Raw genomic sequence first — 23,710 nt, 5'->3', positions numbered from 1 at the left:
AAAGCAATAGAATTGAGGGATTCACAACAGGGATGACCATAATCCCATGTGGATCTCTCCATGAGATCCGTGATCCCTCCCTACTATGAACCTAATGGTATTTTGATTTTAAAATTAGTAGGGTTAAAACTAGATACCGAACATGGTGGATGTGTCAAACATGGCCGCTGGATTATTGCAGCAACATTGTCCCTTGCCCATGAGCGCTTGCTACATGTCTTCCTATGTTCAGCTCACAGGACAATGGCAGAGACCACACAGGATGAGGCCTTTATAGGTCTGTGACATCAGAGGGGATGGCTAGCTGCACTGATTTATGGGTCATCTCACGTTCACGGGCTTCTTACTTTTACTTTGTAACACGTGCAGCAACTATTGTAGAAAAACCTGATTCGTTACCATGAAATTCAGCTTTGTTGCGAACCGAAGTTTTCCTAAACTAAGGACCGAATTCTGCGCTTCGCTCAACACTAAGTCATCAGTTAAAAAAATCTAGGAAAACCCCTATAATCTAGGGGTCTGAATTTACTTTGGGGTTTGGTCTAGGGTCAGGGTTAATTATACAGTCCAGAATGAATTATTGGAATTATTTTTTCAGGTATAGTCTGGGGCCTGAAATTAGGGGTTTGGAAATAATTTAGGGGCTTGGTCTAAGCTCCAAATAAATGTTAGTGTCTGGGCTAAAGTCTGTACTAATTTCAGGATTTGTGCTGAGTTAATTTAGAGGACTGGTCTGGGTCTGAATTAATTCAGGGGTATTTTTTAGGTCTGGATTATGTAAGGTTCTGGTGTAAAGTCTGGATTTATTTTATGATCCATAATCACAATTCATTTGGAGGTCTCATCTGGAGTCTGAATTTATTTAGGAGTCTGTTCTCATGACTGAATTAATTTTGGGGCCAGGTTTGAAGTCTAAATTAATGTGTAGGTCTGGTCTGAATTTATGTATTTTTATGTATTATGTATTTTTTTTTTTTTGTTCTGTTATGGATGGTGTCATTCAGAAATATAATCTCAAATTGTTAGTTTGGACAAGACTGAACTACACCAAGACTTTTTGTAATGTGAGTGAGAGCTGCAGTCCACAATACTCGATGTGGTACTTTAGACTACAGCTAAAGCTCAATTAACCCCAAATATGAACCCTGTTATTCTCCTGTGCATTGCCGAATCAAATGTGTATACATCCTCTACACTATGATAATGCTACAGCACCAAGGACAAAGATTCCAATTTTATTTACACCTCCCTTCTCTTGGCTTTAGATGCAGCCTCTGGGGAATAATCATTCCGTGACAAAATATTTTTTTGTGGAAATGCAACAGATAGTCTATGTGATGCGAATGTATCAGTTACTTTTCACTTTTTCGTGCCTGCACCGAAGTGGATATAGCCAGCGACAGCCCAGGAAGTGGTCATGTGGATAAATCATGTGATTGCTGTCATCTTACGGTACCTTTAGATGGGACGATACATTTCTTCCCGTCAATCGCCTGCTCGTCAGCGGAGAAGATCGCTACATTTACATGCAACGATCACCTCAACAGTATGGGGAGGAGATATCGCTAATGCCATCGCTTATGCCCATAGAGACTCGTTGTGTGCCGGCAGCAAATGCTGCACAGCACGATCTGCTGCCGGCAAACGTCAATTATTGTGTCCTCATAAATGATCTATTACCTGATGAACAAGCGTTTCGCTTATTCACTGTTTAACCCCTTAAGGACCGGGTGATTTTTCACCTTAAGGACCAGACTGATTTTTGCAAATCTGACATGTGTCACTTTATGTGGTGATAACTTTAAAACGCTTTTACTTATCCAAGCCATTCTGAGACTGTTTTCTGGTCACATGTACTTCATGACATTGGTAAATTTGAATCAAAATATTTATTAAAAAAATACCAAATTACCAAAAATTTGAAAAAAAATTCCACTTTCCATATTTCAATTTCTCTGCTTTTAAAACAGATAGTGATACCTCATATAATAGTTATTACTTTATATTTCCCATATGTCTACTTCATGTTTGGATCATTTTGTGAATGCCATTTTATTTTTTGGGGAAGTTAGAAGGCTTAGAAGTTTAGAAGCAAATCTTGAATTTTTTCAAAAAATTTCCAAAACCCACTTTTTAAGGACAAGTTTTGGTCTGAAGTCACTTTGTGAGGCTAACATAATAGAAACCACCCAAAAATTACCCCATTTTAGAAACTGCACCCCTCAAGGTATTAAAAACTTATTTTACAAACGTTGCTAACCCTTTAGGTGTTCCACAAGAATTAATAGCAAAGCAAAGGTTAACAGCCAAACTAAACTCAATATTTATTGCCCTGATTCTGTAGTTTACAGAAACACCCCATATGTGGTCGTAAACTGCTGTATGGCCACATGGCAGGGCGCAGAAGGAAAGAAACGTCATATGGTTTTTGGAAAGCAGATTTTAATGGACAGATTTTTTGACACCGTGTCCCATTTGAAGCCCCCCGATGCACCCCTAGAGTAGAAACTCCAAAAAAGTGATCCCATTTTAGAAACTACCCCTCTCAAGGTATTCAAAACTGATTTTACAAACTTTTTTAACCCTTTAGGTGTTCCACAAGAATTAATTGAAAATGGATATGAAATTTCACTTTTTTTTTCACATTTTCCAATTTAATCATTTTTGTCCGCTATCAAAGCCAGGGTTAACAGCCAAACAAAACTCAATATTTATTGCCCTGATTCTGTAATTTACAGAACCACCCCATATGTGGTCATAAACTGCTGTATGGCCACATGGCAGGGTGCAGAAGGAAAGGAACGCCATATGGTTTTTGGAAGGCAGATTTTGCTGGACTGGCTTTTTGACGCTTTGTCCCATTTGAAGCCCCCCTGATGCACCCCTAGAGTAGAAACACCAAAAAAGTGACCCCATTTTAGAAACTACACCCCTCAAGGTATTCAAAACTGATTTTACACACTTTGTTAAACCTTTAGGTGTTCCACAAGAATTAATGGAATTTGGAGATGAAATTTCTGAATTTCACTTTTTTGGCAGATTTTCCATTTTAATCATTTTTTCCGCTAACAAAGCAAGGGTTAACAGCCAAACAAAACTCAATATTTATTGCCCTGATTCTGTAGTTTACAGAAACACCCCATATGTGGTTGTAAACTGCTGTACGGGCACATGACTGTCACAGCGAGACAGCTGAGAAGCGCTCACAGGAGCTTCTCAGATCCTCCTCCTTGAATTTCTTTGTTTTGGTTTAGTTTCTCATCTCGTTAGTCTATCTCAGCTGTCATGCAGTCAGACTGATCGCTACCCTTTAAGTTCCTCCCCATAATGCAGTAGTGTGCGGCTGATACAACTTCCTGGAGTGTGTGTGCATGCAGTTCCCAGTCCTCAGTCGTCTGCAGATAAGTGCTGTTTATGTATTTATGTTTTTGTCTTTTCTGGATCCAGGTGACCCTGACTCCCTCCGTGTCAGTGTAGGGAGCCGGTGGTCGTGTCCCTTCACTATTGTAGGGTCTTCAGGTAATAGATAGCCGAGGAACGTGGATATGCGGCCATCCACCTTTGGGGTGTTCGCATAGGCTGAGCAGTGAGGGAGAGCGGCAGCTCTATTGCAGGGGTCTCCCTTTGTTCCTTAGTTGTGGATCCAGAGAGACATTGTTTATATGGTATTGTCTTGTTTCCTGTACACCATCCGTGACATTATCAGCCGCCAAAACCGTCTCAAGCATGGATCCGGTTTCACTTTTGGCTGAACGCCTCCAGGGTCTTTCATTGGAGGTAGCTGATCTCCGTAAGACTTTTTCTCAGTTTCAAGTGACCGGTTCAGCTTGCGTTCATGGAGTTTGTGCTGAGCCCAAGGTCTCGCTCCCGGATACGTTCTCTGGGGGTAGTGAGAATTTTGTGCGTTTTAAAGAGGCTTGCAAACTCCATTTTCGCCTTCTTCCCCATTCTTCTGGTGATGAAGAACGGAGGGTGGGGATCATTGTATCGCTGCTCAGGGGTAACGCTCAGTCTTGGGCCTTTTCGCTACCGGAGGGGGCACGGCCCCTCCGCTCAGTGGATGAATTCTTTTTAGCCCTGGGTCAGATATATGATGATCCGGATCGTATTGCTCTGGCTGAGTCTAGACTACGTCTGTTATGCCAGGGTAAACAATCCGCAGAGATATACTGCTCCGAATTTCGGAGATGGGCAGCTGATACTGGTTGGAATGATGCTGCACTCCGAAGTCAATTTTGCCATGGTCTTTCAGAGGGATTGAAAGATGCATTTTCCTTTCATGAGAGGCCTATCTCCTTGGACTCTGCTATGTCTCAGGCCGTTCGTATTGACAGGCGTCTTAGAGAGAGACGAGAGATCTCTCCTTCCTGTCCTACTCAGTCTCGGAACAGTGCAGCGGTCTCATTCTGTGCGCAGGAGTCTCAGTCGCTGTCAGCCCCTTCTGAGCAGGAGCCCATGCAGCTGGGGTTGATTGCCTCTGACAATAGAAGATTCAGCCCGCATGGGAGGGTTTGTTTTTGTTGTGGAGGTATAAATCATTTGGCAAATGTTTGTCCCTCAAGGAGATTCAGGCAGTTTTCTGGGAGTAATAAAGAGACAAAAAGGAAAAAATCTTTTAAAAATGTTCCGTCTGTTACTATTGGCAGGGTTGAGGCGGAAATTGAAGGTTTTCCGTTTGCTTGTAGTTCCCGTTTTGTCCTGCCTGCTAGGGTGGCGCTAGAGAGCAAGAGCATTTTTTGTGAGATTTTTGTGGATAGTGGAGCAGCTGTCAATCTCATTGATAATCAATTTGCAATAACTCATGGTTTCCAGGTATGCACTTTGGGAAGGGATATTCCTGTTTTTGCTATTGATTCAGCTCCACTTTCTCAGAAATCATTAAAGGGCATAGTTCACAATATCCGTTTAATTGTGAGTGATGCTCATGTTGAGGATGTGTCATGTTTCGTCCTTAGCGGTTTGCCTACTCCTCTAGTGTTGGGGCTACCCTGGCTCACTAAACATAACCCCACCATTGATTGGCAAGCGAGGCAAATAAATGGTTGGAGTGACTTTTGCAGAGAGAATTGCCTCATAACATCTGTTTCTGAGGTTTCTACTAAGACTGTACCACCTTTCCTCTCTGAATTTTTGGATGTCTTCTCTGAGAGTGGAGTTCAGGGTTTGCCTCCGCACAGGGAGTATGATTGCCCTATTAATCTCATCCCAGGCGCCAAGCTGCCTAAATCTCGTTTATACAATCTCTCCCAACCTGAGAGGGTCGCTATGCGGGCTTATATCTCTGAGAGTTTGAGAAAAGGACACATACGACCCTCGAAGTCACCTGTTGCCGCTGGTTTTTTCTTTGTTAAGAAAAAAGATGGTTCTTTAAGACCTTGTCTGGATTTCAGGGAGCTGAACAGTATCACTATTCGTGATCCTTATCCGCTTCCTCTGATCCCGTACCTGTTTAACCAGGTTGTTGGGGCTAAAGTCTTTTCCAAATTAGACCTAAGAGGGGCATACAACCTGGTTAGGGTTAGAGAAGGAGACGAATGGAAGACGGCTTTCAATACCCCTGAGGGCCATTTTGAGAATTTGGTTATGCCTTTTGGTTTGATGAATGCCCCAGCCGTTTTTCAGCATTTCGTCAACAGCATTTTTTATCATTTAATGGGAAAATTTGTATTAGTGTATTTGGATGACATTTTGATTTTTTCTCCTGATTTCAAGACTCATAAGGAACACTTACGTCAGGTCTTGCTCATTCTGCGGGAGAATAAATTATATGCGAAACTGGAAAAATGTGTGTTTGCGGTTCCAGAAATCCAATTTCTGGGGTTTCTTGTCTCCGCATGGACCCCGAGAAGGTCCGCGCTGTGCTTGAGTGGGAGCTTCCTGAGAACCAGAAGGCGCTGATGCGTTTTTTGGGCTTTGCCAATTATTACAGGAAATTTATTTTGAATTATTCCTCTGTTGTTAAACCACTCACTGATATGACCAGAAAGGGGGTAGATTTTTCTTCCTGGTCGGTAGAGGCGCGTAAGGCCTTTTCTAATATCAAGGAGAGTTTTGCTTCCGCTCCCATCCTAGTACAACCTGATATTTCGTTACCCTTCATAGTTGAGGTTGATGCTTCTGAGGTAGGGGTGGGTGCGGTCTTGTCTCAGGGTTCCTCTCCTGCCAAATGGCAACCGTGTGCCTTTTTCTCAAAGAAACTCTCCTCCGCAGAGAGAAATTATGATGTAGGAGATAGGGAATTGTTGGCCATCAAGTTGGCTTTTGAGGAATGGCGCCATTGGCTAGAGGGAGCCAGACACCCTATTACCGTGTTTACTGACCATAAAAATCTGGCCTATTTGGAGTCAGCCAAGCGTCTGAACCCGAGACAGGCCAGATGGTCTTTGTTCTTTTCAAGGTTTAATTTTGTTGTTACGTTCCGCCCTGGGGTTAAGAATGTGAAGGCAGATGCCCTGTCACGTTGTTTTCCAGGAGGTGGGAATTTTGAAGACCCGGGTCCCATCTTGGCTGAAGGTGTGGTGGTCTCTGCTCTTTTTCCTGAATTGGAGGCAGAGGTGCAGGCAGCCCAGTCAGAAGCTCCTGATCTTTGTCCTCCTGGGAGGTTGTTTGTGCCTCTCGCTTTGAGACACAAGATTTTTAAAGAACACCACGACACGGTCCTTGCTGGGCACCCGGGGGCAAGAGCCACACTGGATCTCATCGCTCGGAGATTCTGGTGGCCTGCGCTTCGTAAGTCGGTTGAGGGTTTTGTGGCAGCTTGCGAGACTTGCGCTCGTGCCAAGGTCCCTCATTCACGGCCATCAGGTCCTCTCCTTCCTTTGCCCATTCCTTCCCGTCCTTGGACACATCTGTCCATGGACTTTATAACGGACTTGCCTCGTTCCTCGGGGAAGTCTGTGATTCTGGTGGTGGTGGACCGTTTTAGCAAAATGGTGCATTTTATCCCTTTCCCTGGTTTGCCCAATGCTAAGACGCTGGCGCAGGCATTTATTGACCACATTGTCAAATTGCATGGGATTCCTTCAGATATAGTCTCTGATAGGGGCACGCAGTTTGTTTCCAGATTCTGGAAGGCTTTCTGTTCTCGCTTGGGGGTTCGGTTGTCATTCTCTTCTGCTTTCCATCCGCAGTCGAATGGCCAGACAGAGCGCGTCAATCAGAATCTGGAGACATATCTGCGCTGTTTTGTGGCGGAGAATCAGGAGGATTGGTGTTCTTTTTTGTCCCTTGCTGAGTTTGCTTTAAATAACCGTCGTCAGGAGTCCTCTGATAAGTCACCATTTTTTGGTGCATATGGGTTCCATCCGCAGTTTGGGACTTTCTCGGGAGAGGGCTCTTCTGGTTTGCCTGATGAGGACAGATTCTCCTCGTCTTTGTCATCTATTTGGCAAAAGATTCAGGATAATCTAAAGAGCATGAGTGAGAGATATAAGCGTGTGGCGGATAAGAGACGTGTGCCTGGTCCGGACCTGAATGTTGGTGATCTGGTGTGGTTGTCTACCAAGAATATCAAATTGAAGGTTCCCTCCTGGAAGTTGGGTCCTAGGTTTATTGGGCCTTACAAGATCCTGTCTGTCATCAATCCTGTTGCCTACCGTCTTGATCTTCCTCAGACTTGGAAGATCCATAATGTTTTTCATAAGTCCTTATTGAAACCTTATGTACAACCTATTGTACCCTCACCTTTGCCTCCTCCTCCGATTATGGTTGATGGAAATCTTGAATTTCAGGTCTCTAGGATTGTGGATTCTCGTCTTGTCCGCGGTTCCCTCCAGTACCTCGTTCATTGGGAGGGTTATGGTCCTGAGGAGAGGATGTGGGTCCCAGTGACGGACATTAAGGCCTCTCGTCTCATCAGGGCTTTCCATAGGTCCCATCCTGAGAAGGTGGGCCCTGAGTGTCCGGAGTCCACTCCTAGAGGGAGGGGTACTGTCACAGCCAGACAGCTGAGAAGCGCTCACAGGAGCTTCCTGACTCCCTCCGTGTCAGTGTAGGGAGCAGGTGGTCGTGTCCCTTCACTATTGTAGGGTCTTCAGGTAATAGATAGCCGAGGAACGTGGATATGCGGCCATCCACCTTTGGGGTGTTCGCATAGGCTGAGCAGTGAGGGAGAGCGGCAGCTCTATTGCAGGGGTCTCCCTTTGTTCTTTAGTTGTGGATCCAGAGAGACATTGTTTATATGGTATTGTCTTGTTTCCTGTACACCATCCGTGACAATGACAGGGCACAGAAGGAAAGGAACCCCATATGGTTTTTGGAGGGCAGATTTCACTGGGATAATTTTAACTTGCCATGTCACATTTGAAGACCCCCTGAGGCACTCCTAGAGTAGAAACTACAAAAAAGTGACAACATTTTGGAAACTACGGGATAAGGTGGCAGTTTTGTTGGTACTATTTTAGGGTACAGATGATTTTTGGTTGCTCTATATTATACTTTTTGGGAGGCAAGGTAGCAAAAAATAGCAGTTTTGGCACTCTTTTTGTTTTGTTATTTACAATGTTCATCTGACAGGTTAGATCATGAGCTATTTTTATAGAGCAGGTTGTTACAGACGCGACAATACCAAATATGATTTTGGTTGCTTGTTTCAGTTTTACATAATAAAGCATTTTTGAAAAAAATGATTTTTTTGTGTCTCCATATTCTGAAAGCCATATTTTTTATTTTTTTTTGGGCGACTGTCTTTTTTTTTGATCGCTTGGTATTACACTTTTTGTGATGTAAGTTGACAAAAAAATTGCTTTTTTGACACAGTTAAATTTTTTTTCTTTACGGTGTTCACCTGAGGGGTTAGGTCATGTGATATTTTTATAGAGCAGTTCGTTATGGACGTGCCAATACCTAATATGTATACTTTTTTTTATTAAAGTTTTACACAATAACAGCATTTTTTAAACAAAAAAAATCATGTTTTAGTGTCTCCATAGTTTGAAAGCCATATTTTTTTTTATTTTTTGGGCGATTGTCTTAGGTAGGGTATCATTTTTGCGGGATGAGATGACGGTTTGATTGGTACAATTTTGGGGTGCATATGACTTTATGATCGCTTGCTATTACACTTTTTGTGATGTAAGGTGACAAAATGGCTTTTTGACACCGCTTTTATTTTTAGTTATTTATTTTTACAGTGTTCACCTGAGGGGTTAAATCATGTGATATTTTTATAGAGCAGGTTGTTACGGATGCGGCAATACCGAATATGTATATATTTAAAAAAATGTTTACATTTAACACAATAAAAGCATTTTTGAAACAAAAAAATCATGTTTTATTGTCTCCATAGTCTGAGAGCCATAGTTTTTTTTTTTTTTTTGGGAGATTGTCCTATGTAGGGGCTTATTTTTTGTGGGATAAGCTGACGGTTAGATTGGTACCATTTTTGGGGGCATATGCCTTTTTAATCGCTTGGTGTCACACTTTTAGTGATGTAAGGTGACAAAAATTTTTTTTTTACACCGTTTTTTTTTTTATGGTGTCTCTCGGACGGGGTGGATCATGTGATATATTTATAGAGCCGGTCGTTACAGTTGCGTTGATACCTAATATGTGTGTTTTTTCTCTTTTTTTCTATTTTTTTCTATTTCTTATTATAAAATCAGGGGAAAGGGGCGTTTTTTTCTTTTTTTTTTAACTTGAAACTATATTTTATTATTGAAAACACTTTTTTTTTAAACTTTATTTCTGTCCCACTCTGGGACTTCAACTTTGGGGGGTTTGATCCCCTCTGCAATGCATCACAATACATCTGGATTGTAATGCATTACCTGTTAGAGTAATACACTAGTAGGTTGCCTAGGAGACGCAGCCTGCCATACAAGCCATTGGGCAGCCTCTGCGCGGCATCTGGCTGCCTTGTCACACATCGGGTCCCCGCCATAGCAGCACGGGGACCCAATGCGCTCCTTCACCCACCGCAAACCACCTCTATGTCGCGGTCAGCGCTGACCGCAGCATAGAAGGGGTTAATCCGCCGGCATCGCTGTAAACAGCGATGTCGGCGGATACAGCAGGGGCCCGGCTACCAGGGACTGCTGGACCCCTGCAGTGATCGGGTTGGTTCAGCTCCTGCACCCTCCTGATCAGCCCGCCGTGCATGTACGGCGGAATACGTTCTGGCACAGCATCCCCCGCCATACATGAATGGCATTTTGCGTTTAGGGGTTAATCGGTAGCACCTTTACACCACCAGATAATCGTACAAAAGCGCGTTAGAGATTATCTTGTGGATTCTCGACCCATGTAAAGGGCCCTTTACATCCTATAGATGTCACTCTCTGATGTTTACATAACCCATACGTGGGCAACAAGGAGCCATCAACTGAAAAGCTGGGGTAAGGCATAATGTTGCTTACAGTTTATTGTGCCACAACGTAATCATTTAGAGCCCTTTCCCATGAAGTGGGCCATTATATTGCAATATTAACCAGAGAAATAAACTCAGAATGTGCACTGACTTAAGGCACAATGAATATAATAGCAATATTTAAATATAACATTTAATGCGTATAGTACATTTTTACAGGTACATGTACATATTTATCTCACTCATTAAAAGCTATGTACACCTTTGCACATATTTTTCCTTGTTCAGTTGCTTCCTACATGCAAACAAGCGACCTTCTTAATAGCATTTGATTTCTTACCACTTGTTAATGCTGCCTGGGCAACTACTTCACAGTTGGCTATGCTGCTTTTGCCATAGTGGCCAAAAGCATATAGGTCCTGGCAGCTTAGGCCTGAGCCTGTGCCCTCCATCCTCTCAGGGAAGCACACTTTACAATCAGTGGGAAGTGCCAACATAGAGGAGACTGTACACAACACTGCTGGATAGAGGAGGCAGAGCACTGATAGCAGAGTCTTTGGGGGAGGCATCACACAGAATGTATCACAATGTAGAGTAATGATGGCAGAGTCTGCAGAGGGAGGTATTAAAGAGTCCTCTTCAGTGTCTACAAAGGGAAGCGATCGGTCTGTATCCGTGTGAAGGGATTTGCAGTATAGGCATGAAGCTGAGCTAGTAAAGGCAGCAGCATTCTGGATTCACTGGACACATGGTCATTTCAGCCAAATTTGAAACTAGGTGCAGTATAAGGGTGTCTGGAAAAGGACTAAGATAGTAGTCTGAAACTAAAAAACATTTTTATGCAAGATAATCATTAGCGACTTAAAAATCCTTTGTTTTCTCGCCAAAGGTATACATAGCCTAGAAAAAAAATGAAATTTAAATAGTTGCATGCTTTTGTACTTGCAGACCTAATTCCAATCATTTAAACTTTTCTTGCCAAAACAGTTGACAAATGATTTACTGGCCTACAGTGGCTTGGAAAAATATTTCTTCTGCAATTGTAAATTTTTTCTTTGGCGATCATGTTGTGTTTAGAGGCACTGGCGTTTTCCTTATAGAACAATTGCTTTAATGTTGGCAGCCTGAGCGCAGGATCTGCACGCAGATTACAAGCTAATTATTTGGATGTACTGCCAGTCTGAATGATAGCAAGTACAGGTGTGCAGCAGCAATTAGTTCTGTTCTGTAATCCGCATCCAAATCTCGTAGTCAGGTTGCATCACGTGCAGCCACCATTAAGATATTTGTTCTTTTTTAGCTTAGGGGTTACTGGTTCTCCTTAAGGAGACCAAATGTGTATGGAGACTTAGTGGCAATGCTCCTTGGGAAAATAATATGCAAAGAGGTATCTCCCAGAGAAAGAGAACCACTAGTGCCACCTTCTGGAAGCCTTGGTAAGGGAAAAAAGCCACACCAAATATGTTCCATCTTCCAAGACTTCTTAAAAAGTTGGATATTGATTCATAAGGAGCCATTTCCACTGGCGAGACAGTTCTCTTTCTCTGGAAGTACCTCTTTGCATATTCTTTTTAAGCTAAAATGAGTCACATGGAGTAATACTATAAGGCTATACAATGACTTCAAAATTTTCATCCCTGACATTACAAAGTAATCAGCATTTACTTGGTTAGCTTACATAAAAGTGTTTGGCTGTTATTATCTTAACTTGGGCTCTGTTCACTATTTTGGACAGTATGTTAAACAGTAGGTTTCCAGGCTCCTGATATTGATGTCCTATCCTCAGGGTCTGTGAAGATCCAAAACCCGCACCCCCACAATCACCCATTTCCAGCAGCCTCTGGTGCTGAAACTAGCACTTTGAATGGAACAGGAAGCACAGCTCCATTCAAATTGTAGTGACCCAGAACGGCCACTACACTTTCTATGGAGTATTGCTTCCTGTTCCATTCATAGTGCTATTTATTTTTATTTTTTAATTATACTCACTTATATGGCGCTGGCATATTCTGCAGCGCTTTACAGACATTAGCATCACACTGTCCCCAATGAGGCTCACAATCTAAAGTCCCTTGCAGAGGAAGGAAACCCACGCAAACACAGGGAGAACATACAAACTCCATGCAGATGTTGTCCTTGGTTGGATTCGAAGTAAGCCACCAATGCTTACTACTGAGCCACCGTGCTCCACCATAGTTCCTGCGCTGGATGCTCGAGGTGATCGTGGGGGTGCGGGGTTTTGGACTTTTACCAGTCGCATATTAAAAATCTGTCCTGAGGATAGGTCATCAAAATCAGGAGCCTAGAAAACCCCTTGAAATGGCAAAGTCTGCGGTACTATTTAGTTGTCAAAAATATTAGAACTCTGATCTACCACCTTATACAGTAAGGCCTCTTTCACACAGGCGTTGCGGGTGCGTTGCGGGAACATGCGCGATTTTTCAGCGCGAGTGCAAAACATTGTAATGCGTTTTTCACTCGCGTGAGAAAAATCGCGCATGTTTGGTACCCAAACCCGAACTTCTTCACAGAAGTTCGGGCTTGGGATCGGTGTTCTGTAGATTGTATTATTTTCCCTTATAACATGGTTATAAGGGAAAATAATAGCATTCTTAATACAGAATGCATAGTACAATAGGGCTGGAGGGGTTAAAAAAATAAATAAATAATTAAACTCACTTTAATCCACTTGCTCGCACAGCCCGGCTTCTCTTCTGTCTGATTTTTTGCTGTGTGCATGAAAAGGACCTGTGGTGACGTCACTCCGGTCCATCACTATAGTAAAAGATCATGTGACGGACCATGTGATGACCAGAGTGACGTCACCACAGGTCCTTTTCCTGCACACAGCAAAAAAGAAGACAGAAGAGAAGCCGGGCGGCGAGAGCAAGTGGATTAAGGTGAGTTTAATTATTTTTATTTTTTTTTAACCCCTCCAGCCCTATTTTACTATGCATTCTGTATTCAGAATGCTATTATTTCCCCTTAAAACCATATTATAAGGGAAAATAATAATGATCGGGTCCCCATCTCGTCTCCTAGCAACCGTGCGTGAAAATCGCACCGCATCCGCACTTGCTTGCGGATGCTTGCGATTTTCACGCAACCCCATTCATTTCTATGGGGCCTGCATTACGTGAAAAACGCACAGAGAGGAGCATGCTGCGAAATTCACGCAACGCACAAGTGATGCGTGAAAATCACCGCTCGTGTGCACAGCCCCATAGAAATGAATGGGTCAGGATTCACGCATCACATCCGCGCGGAATACTCGCCCGTGTGAAAGGGGCCTAAGTCATAAGGGTTTGTCTGGAGGTCGGTAAAGTGGAAGCCATGATACTACTGTGAACAGAGCCTTGGTTATATTTATCACTACAATCCAGCGTGAAATAAAGTTCAATCTGAATATGTATATTCATAAATTAAACTAGGAAACACTGAAAAAATATTAATACATCTAAAAAAAAAACCCCTGTAAACAGCAGAATTCACTGGATTCAAATGACTTCACATATAATGTTTCATCAGAAGGTGCTCGATTCCTTGAATACTTCATTTACATATAGCATAGACTTCACTACAGTGAAAACTGGAACCACAACTAACTACAGAATGCGATAATTATTCTGCTTCTGACGAACGTGAGAGCGGCCTCATGAGTAGGCAGTATGTTTACGATGCTTAACCGTTCTGTCCTCCTTCGGCAAGTGCAGCTACAGCTGCAGCAGCAGCAAACTTTTCTGCTTTATGTTCCTGACGGTGTTTCTTTAGTCCATACGTATTACTAAAAGCTTCACCGCAGGCTCCACATTTAAAGGGACGCCCCCCTTGATGGGTCTGTATGTGTTTGTTGAAATACTTTGGATCTTTGAAGAGTTTCAAACAGCAAGAGCACCGAAGATCAGCCTTAGCATCGTGAGATCTCTGATGCCGTAAAATGGATGAAATGTAAAAGAAACTCTTGCCGCACTGATCACACCGATAAACCTTTTCGCCAAGGTGCACTCTCTGGTGTTCTATAAGATTGGATCGGTAGCGAAAAGTCTTGCCACAGGTTGGACAACGTTGTGGACGAGCCACAGTGTGCAATCGTTGATGCTCAGCTAAACTGGATGACTGGGCAAAACGTTTGTTGCACAAAGCGCACTTGTAAGCCCGCTCACCAGTATGCACTACTTTATGTTGACGAAGATACCAAGAATGTAAGAAACCCCTTCCACAAATAGTGCAGCGGTAAGGGCGTTCTTCTGTGTGACAACGCTGGTGTCGCATAAGAAGAACGGCTTCCCAAAAACGCTTGCCACATATCGAGCATGAGAAGTGTCTCTTCTGAAGGTGGCTTCGACGATGAAGGAGCAGGTCATATGCTCCTGTAAAGCTCTGCCCACAAACATTACAGGCCATAGTGCGTCTAACCAAGTGTACATATTTATGGGTGACCAAACCCAAAAAGTGCTTGAAACTCTGACCACAAATAGTGCAAGAAAATCTCTCACCACTTGGAATCATAGGATGCTCCTCGGAAGTAAATGTCAAGGTGGCAGCATCTGTTGCCGTAACTCCATTTGTTGTCGCCACTGTGCCGATCAAACCATTCTGCATGCAGTTCATTTGACTGGTTTCTGTTGTCTCTTGACACTGGTTTACCGGAATCAGACATTCTGGAGCTGTTTGGTGAACGAGTTTATGCCACATTAAATTTTCAATGAAGCCAAAGCATTTTCTGCAAATGTCACAAACATAGGGCTTGTCACTCATATGAAGTTCTTTGTGGTTCATGAGGTGAAAAGAGTCTGGAAACTTCTGACCGCAGTCTGTGCACCCAAAAGGGAGATGTTCAGGAGTAAGGACTCCAGCCTGTACGGTACACGGCAGCTGAAGCCGATGGATTTGTTTGTGCCTTGTTAGGCTTTGGGGGTAGCCAAAAACCTTTCCGCATAACTCACATTTGTAAGGACGTTCTCGGGTGTGAACGACATGATGTTTGGTAAGATGAAAGGATTCTCGAAATCTTTTTCCACAAACTGGACACTGGTGTGGTTTTTCTCCAGTGTGAATGCGTTCATGGCGTTTTAGTGTTTCTCTTCTACCAAATCCACGGCCACAAATATTACAGCAGAAGTTTTTGCTTGTATTGGTTGAAAGAGATGATTGCCTCCTGACAGAAGAAGAATGTCCCATCGCTGACCCGATTCTTTCAACAACGCTCATGGCCCCTTGGTCAGTTGAGATGACATCAGAAAAAGGTAGCGATGTTGTCTCCAATGAAGCTGAAGCACTTGGTTCTTTGGTGGTCTCATTGAGTGAATTTTGTGGAAGTGTAGGCTGTAGCAAAGGAACATTTTGCTCGTGTGACTGCTTATGTCTTAAGAGGCTCTGAGTTGTGGCATATGACTTCCCACATACATCACAATTATACTCTGGCTTTCCACCTGTATGAGTTGCCTGGTGTTTCAACAGATATGTGGTGTCACGGAAAGCTTTACCGCATACTTCACAATAAACCTTTAAAGAATCCGAGTGTGTTTTTACATGACGTTTCAAGCTTTCACGACGATTAAAACTTTTTTCGCATACAGTACAACTAAAAGGCTTCTCACCGGTATGAATAATTTGGTGCTGATGGAGGTGACTTTGCTTTTTGAATACTTTCCAACACATGTTGCATGTGAATGGACCATCTTGCCGTACTGTTATGTTTGCATCTACCTGAGCTACAGGCATTTCAACTGAATTTATGTGCGACTCTGACATTGCCGCAGCCACTACCGCCGTCGCTGCCGCTGTTTCAGCGTCCGTTGGTAACACTGTGCTGGCACTTTCATCTTCTGTGCCCTCTTTATGGCAGCGTCTGTGTCTTATCAGACTAGATATATGATTGTATGAGCGACCACAAACATTACACTCATACGGTCTCTCTCCGGTATGCACGAGCATGTGCTGCATTAGGTGTGAGGACTGTTTAAAAGATTTTTGGCATACCGTACAAGGAAAGCGGCGATCGAGTAGATACTTCAAGCGTCGGAAATAGTTTTTATCATCTTTAGAGTCTTTTTCGTCTGGCACTTCTTGAGTCGCTGGAAGGGAACGCTTTATGTTATTGAAAAGAAGCTGGTGGCTAGAAAGACCTACTATTCCCCACTGTTGTGTGTTCAATGCTCCATCAAAGATAGCCTGAGTACTGGGTGCGGAAGTATGATTGCTGCATTGTATATGTACAGATTCCGACTTTTTAGGCGTAGAGATGGAAGATGGAACTTGTAATTTGAATTCTTTAGGTTTCGAAGCATTGTCTGTAGTAGCCTGAATATTACTGGTGTGGTTTTGAGGGCTACATTCATATGAAGGTGAAGTGCACGGGACAACAGCTGCAGGCTTGCCGTGATCATGGTGGTTGTAGAATTCCATAGGTTCAAAGCGCTGATGATTGAGAAATTCTAGGAAATCGAATGGGTAGCTTTGAAAGTGAATCCCTTCATCTCCTGCATTAGCTTCCATGTCATAAGTGCCCACTTTCCTAAAAATGGAAAAGATAAAAAGGGTTATATTCTGGATTCACATGTCGTCTTTTGTGTGACCATTGTATTGCTCCAATGCATTAAAAATAAAAAATGAAGCAACTTCAAAAATAGTTTTGATTTAATATATTCTACGATTTTGTTTCTACAGCTACTAAGCAGATCTACGTGTCTCAATGGTCACAGTCCTTACAGTACTTTCTTCCATCTGTCCACTACTTTTTTGCTAATTTATCAAATAGGCAGGTGTGCATAGGTCCCGTCGACACCCAATGGTGTGATATTTTGGATCAAGACTATTTGCAAAGTTCTCATTTTTTATTTTGATGCATTGGTGCAAAATTCGCTAAGTTGTACATTGCCGGACAACCCCTTTAAGGGCTTTCTGGTTTCAGTATAAAACCAAACCACACTAGAAAATGGGCTGCAATAAAGAAGTAAGTTGTACTTACCAAACGGATCCAGCGCTGCCACTCTGGTTCTCTAGGCCAGACTCTGTTTACTTGACTGCAGCAGTCGCGTCACGTTGACAACAGGTGCCCGCTGCAGCCAATCACTGGCCTGTTCGTTGAACCTCTGATTGGCTGCAATGGTAACGTGGTGTCGATGTGATGTCCCCACTAGTTAAACCGAGCCTGGCCAGGTGGACTGCAGCAGTGGTGCTGTAACTACTAGGTAAGTACAGTTCACTACTTTTTTGCAGCCTATTAACTAGGGTTGTACTGCATGCTGGGAGCTGTTGTCCCACAGCAGCATTGGTGCTGTATCTGCTAGGAGGGTAAAGCTGACAACTTTTTTGCAGCCTACTACTCAGTGTAACGCATTTTCTTTCCGTGTCCGTTCCATTTTTTTGGGGACCATATGCGGAACCACTCAATTCAATAGATCCACAAAAAAAACGGAAGCTACTCCGTGTGCATTCCGTTTCCATGTATCTGCATGTCCGTTCCACAAAAAAAATAGAACATGTCCTATTATTGTCCGCATTACAGACAAGGATAGGACTGTTCTATTAGGGGCCAGTTGTTCCGTTTCACAAAATACGGAATGCACACTCAGGTCATCCGTATTTTTTGCGGATGCGTTTTTTGAGGACTTCAAAATACATACGGTCGTGTGCATGAGCCCTTATACTGCATACTGGGAGTTGTTGTTCCACAGCAGCAGGTACAAAGTCCTCTGCAGGTGACTAATTTGCATATGTATTGCATGTATTCAGCAATTAACATAGTTGGATCCATATCTATTTAGGTTATAATGAGTGGATAATAAATTCAGTCCAGGCAGTATAGTAACGTAATTGTAATATAATAAGTAGCCTTTATTAGCAATACAATCTGTATGAAATAGGTAGGCACGAAAACAGCACTGAGCATCTGGGGCACAAGCTTCAAATTTTTAGCTTGGAGCCCCAAATCCCCAGGTAGGCGCCATCTACAACTGTAATCATGTCTCTTAGATGTGTTTCAAGCTGAATACTAAGCCAAAGGTGGGAGCCAGTGCTTGTAGCCAACAAGAAGCCAGAATAGGCACCAGTGCAACCTAGTACAATAAAGTGATGCCATGATGCCACCTGCAGGAACGGGTCATGAGTGGCAAGAGGGTGGTAGCCTAACTTGCTCCGTTCATCAAGGAACTGAGCTACTTGAGTACTATCGATTATTTTCAAGGGCATTATGACTGTGTGGGGGCACTATTCAGGTGCACTGTTACTAAGTGGGATGCACAAAGGGGACAACATTACACAGTGGGGCACTATTTTTATGTAGGATTAAAGGAAAGCACAATTACGTTGTGGGGCATTTAAGGAGCATGTAGTGGATCTCTGATACTAAATATAAAAATGAGATTCCTTAGTGGCAGGGGCATAACTACCATAGTGGCAGACCATCCGACTGCTATGGGGATCATCCCCTCTTCTACTGAGGGTGAAAATTTGGTCAGGACTCTACCCTCTAAAGCAGGCATCCTCAAACTGCGGCCCTCCAGCTGTTGTAAAACTACAACTCCCACAATGCCCTGCTGTAGGCTGATACCTGTAGGCTGTTCGGGCATGCTGGGAGTTGTAGTTTTGCAACAGCTGGAGGGCCGCAGTTTGAGGATGCCTGCTCTAAAGGAACAGCTTTTAGCAACGAAGCAGTGCAAAAATGGCCCAAGGGTCATTGAAAAGGGTTTAGGCAGAAGCCCTTATGTCCTGTGTGGGGGGCCCCTTACTTCTCTATGTACGCTACTGTTGACACCCTATTTAATGGCTAACTGAAAAGATGATGACAAAACTGCAAGCTTTTGAGACGACTCAGGTCTCTTCTTTTTTACTGTTCTCTGTTCGGCACTATTATTTTCAGGGGCATATTATTTTCTGCACTCTGCAGAGATGAGTCGTGCCCAGAGAAGCCATTATGTTGGTCTGGGCCAGGTGAAAAATAAAAAATAATGTAGACTATAATCAGGGAACGTGTCACCTGGGGGTCACCGTATTCACTCCACTGTACTCACAGCAAGCCTATGGTGGCTGTATGGTTATATGGTCTTTGTCATGGTTATATGTAGTCATGGTATTGAGGCATTACTTAAGGCAAGTCTATGGCAGAATTATTCCAAGGTCTACTGTCCTGTAGATATGAATGTTTACGATAGGACTAATCATTTGCAGGGGCAGGGCTGGTGCATCTGATTGATTTTCATGATAAAAGTAATATCTACGGACAGCGTACTGCCGAGCTGGGATAACTAGCCCCACCATATGTTCTGAAAGTTGTCAGCTATGCTTTCAATACATTTTTTTTTTTTTAAGGGGGAGGGTGACGGTGCAAAACAAATGCCCTGGGGCTTTTTCCCCTGATCTTTTAGAATTCTATCAACGTTCCTGCATTATAACTTACATTCACTTCTGTTCCAGGGGGGGTTGAATTTCTCTCCTCTGCAGCCCTTCCCTCCCCCTCTCCTTCTCAGCTGCCTGCCGTCTTGGGAGTCATCTCCTCTGTGCAGCCCTTCCCACCCCCTCTGCTGGCTGCCGAGTCCTCTACTCTGGGTGCAGCCCCTTATCTCCCCCTCTTCTTCTCCTCAGCTGGTTGCTCGGCTGTGCTGTTTGCAGCCCTTCTGTCCCTTTCTTCTGATCAGATGATTGCAGAGTCCTCTCTATATGGAGACCTCTCCCTCTCTTTAAGAGATACTTCAGCTATGAACCAGAAGCACCAGAAACTGACTTCTACTGCTTCCGGGTCAGCACTGCTCGGCAGCATTTGAGCATGCTCAATGGAGACCCTGGAGGATGGAGAGGAAAAAGCAAGGCAACAATCTACTGGCAACCTGTTTCTATGGCACTGTGGGTGTCCTAAAGCAAGCTAGAGAGCTGTGACTCCTCAAGCAAACAGTAAAGCTGGTCCTACAATTAAGATAGCTGGAGCTTTCGGCTGACATCTGTCTTTCCTGAACAACCCCCCATATACATAGAGGCTGAGCCCGAATGAGGAAAATCGAGAATACCGCTGCCGGAATCCTCCGGTGATGGCTTATATCCCCTAAGAACAAAGATTGGGCATGTTGACATGCAACAGCACAATCCTTCTCTCCCCTGACATCTGCCTTTGGAAGAGTTGGAAAACCCTGATACACATTAGATGGTCTGCCAGTCCAAGTGAAATTGTCTTGCTCAATCAACATTAATTTAGTAATGTATGACCAGCTGCCTTTACACGTAGACATATCTGACCAATTTTTGGCCATGCAGACCAAAAAGGGAGCCGACCATCAAAAAATTTACTGGTAAACCAGGCACAATGTCTTGTAGGGCTAGCTCAGCTGAATGTAATGATACCTTTCACTTAGTAATCTGTGGCTTCATTCTGGAGAACAAAAGTACGTTTAGTCCATATGCAAAGGAGCAGTTAATTGCACCGAGGGTGGACCCCGACCACTCTGTGCGTCTTTGGTCCTTCTCTTTCTGGATGGACAGGGTCAGGTGAGATGACTATGCAGGAATCTGGCTCTGTCAAAGGAGGAGAGGGAAGGGCTGCCAGAGGAAGCAGGAGGAGCAAGGGTGCACAAAGTGGCTTTGGCCCGCCCTTGGTGCACTTACCTGCTCATTTGCATTGAAAGTATATTTTTTTCTCCAGAATGAAGCAACGGATCACCCCCGATGCTAGGGAGGCTCGGTCGCGTCCTGCTATTGGCTGCCCCTTCCCCCCCGGATGTTTTGATCTGCACAACGGGGAGATGCAGCGGCAGCCATGCGGAGAGCAGGAGCATTGTGGGTGCCAGGGAGTGGGGTAAGTATAACCTGTGTCCTTTTACACAGATCGATAGGCAGATTGTTGGTAATGAACTAAACAATCTCGATAACTGCCTGATCTTCAGCGGAGATGAGGGCTGTCCACTGTATGGGGACAAGCGATCACTATAGCCATCGCTTGTCCCCATAGAAAATCATTATTGCTGGGCAGCAGATCGCTGTTTAGCCAGTAACAGACAGGAACAATGATTTTTGGTGCTAGCAGGACGACACGATCACCTATGTGATCACCGGCACTTTTTACACAGGCCAATTATCGGGAACAAGCATTTATATGAACGTTTGTCCCCATAATCTGCCTGATTCAGCCCTGTGAAAGGAATATGCAAATTTTGTAGGCAGCAAACTCAAAATACCAAAAGGTGCTACAATGAAGATTTGGGACAAGTACACAAGGCCCAAGTTCACAAAAATGCAGAGAATCATCTGGCTACTTCTTTTGGACTAAGTGTAACATCCCAGAGTATGTCACTAAAATCTCTGTATCCCTGCTACAATAATGTCAAGTGTTAATGTATTGTCAACTAGTGTAATATAACTGTGCATTGCCATTTCTATGTCTGTATTTTATATATTTGCTGTAATTCTTGATGTACACCAGCAGGTGGCAGCAATATGTAGGCAGAACATAGCTAGTTAATAGATCTAGCTGGAACAGACCATTCCAGGCTAGCTCCCCGCTATCTGAGGAGGAGTGGAATGTTCCCATGCCATGCTTTATGAGGAGGAGAAGGAAAGTTCTAGTCAGAGTAACCAGCCCCCCTGCTGGGGTAGGCTGTGTTAGTAGGAGCTCCCAGAAACAGGGACCCCAACCAAGTATTCAAGCCTCCCGGAGGCCCAAGATCAACCTTCCCAGCCTGAGTCCCCTACCTCAGTGCTGGTGGACAAAGCAAGCAGCCACCTCCAGCTCTACAGATCTCCAGGAAGCCATTCCCTGCGAGCAAAACTGTGAGTACAGATCCAAATACAAATAGAAACCAAATCCCTCATCAGCTAGTCAGACCCATACTAAGCAGACTAAAGACAGAGCAGAAGATAGATACCGGCCAGACTCTAATAGGCGTATGTACCAGATGCAGAATATATATATAATTCCTGCCACATATTGCCAATACCTGCTGGGATCCGAGACTATTGCTGTAAATTGTATGGATCTAAAGCTGCATATAATAACATCAAGTAAAGACAAGTTGGACCCTATTTTCTGTGTGGAATTCCATCATTCCTCAGTTACTCCTATTGACAACACTCAATTTTGTTGCATGTGAGCCAGGATACAGGAGTCCAGCCGTACTATAGGTAGGAGACACCGTTGACACAATACAGAGACAATCTCCCCCTCTGGCATTCCTTACCTAGTACGTGTGCTCATACCATCTTAAAGGGCCCTGCTATAGTACCTGCGCAAGCTGCAACTGGCGTCACGAACTTATACACACCTAAATCTGACCCACTGCATAGCAACCCCACTGACCCAGTGTCCTGCTCATTGCATTAAAGTGGCGTCACCGAACAGGATCGGATTGTATTCTGTGTCCATCCCTAACAACAGAATCGCATCTAATTGTGTGCAAAAAACGGACTTAAAAACCGCATGTTTCACAGTATTGCAAGCGCTATCGCTTGTACCAAGATCGCTAAAAAGTAACTTTCTTACTTGTGTTGCTGTGCCAGGAAAGCGCTGCACTTGCGCTGCTGCATGCAAGGAGTTAATTCGATATTGTGGAGATTCGCCATATTCGTTTCAAGATAGCGCTGCATCTTTATGCCAAAAGACAAAGAAACGCCCTCTCAGGAGCGCGAAAATGCCGTCTACGCCCCCCAGAAGCGGGAAAATCTTGTAACACCCCCTAAGGAAAGGCGCGAAGATGTCGAATACGCCCCTTCAGGAGCGGGAAAAATAGAGAACACCCTTCATGGACTTGTCACTGAGCTAGCCCGAGGTGATAAAAGCTCCACCCTCTGCGCCCCTCCTTTAGTACTAGCAATCAGTGTATGCATGAGCGCAGCAAGAATGGCTTACCCGCGTCCCAGGTGGAATGAAATGGCCATCGACGGAGAGGACGTCTACCCTGAGCAGCCGCTGGAGATACGAGTCTCCCAACTCATACAAAGACGTGGACCTTCAATCTTTGGCGCCATGCCGGAGACTGTGGATACCTCCGCGCCCGAGAGCTCCGCAGTATCTACCCTGTCTAGCCTACCGGAGATGCCAGAAAGGATGACTGCTGAAGTTCCAGCTCCTGTCAACGATGTTCCGGACCTGATGATCGAGTTCCAGGAGGCCATGGATCCCTCCGCCTCGTTCAGTGCACCAGCGGAAGGCGACGCACCCTTTGAAGATGGAGGTGGATGTCGTGCCTGCTCCCGCGGAGGACGCCGTTGACGTCACTGCACCAGCTGGAGAAGCCCATGAACCAGATGGCGCTCGAATCCCGAGAGGACCAGGAGAGGACACTGGAACCGGCCGCGACAGCAGGTAGGAGCAACCCCGCTCCCTGAGGCCCAGGCCAGGTCCGTGTCCGTCCCTCCGCCACGTCCAGAGACCCCAACGCCGCTCATCAACCTCAGGCCCACCAAGCCACAACCGCCTAC

The 23,710-nt window shown here is 44.2% G+C and overlaps 1 protein-coding gene across 1 annotated transcript; it reads right to left on the bottom strand.

The window, feature by feature from the left end:
• Window positions 1–13,608: 13,608 nt before the first annotated feature.
• ZNF865 (zinc finger protein 865) lies at window positions 13,609–20,007 on the bottom strand. Its single transcript, XM_040424149.1, has 2 exons — window positions 19,707–20,007; window positions 13,609–16,823 (listed from the first exon to the last, which is right to left on the bottom strand). Coding segments are annotated over exons 1-2 (2,838 nt in total). The 5' UTR covers window positions 19,709–20,007; the 3' UTR covers window positions 13,609–13,987.
• Between the last annotated feature and the right edge of the window lie 3,703 nt (window positions 20,008–23,710).

Source organism: Bufo bufo, chromosome 1 (genome assembly GCF_905171765.1).
Source record: "Bufo bufo chromosome 1, aBufBuf1.1, whole genome shotgun sequence".
Classification (NCBI taxonomy): domain Eukaryota; kingdom Metazoa; phylum Chordata; class Amphibia; order Anura; family Bufonidae; genus Bufo; species Bufo bufo.
Note: the sequence above shows the minus strand (reverse complement) of the source record. Positions and strands in the feature narration are given on the sequence as shown.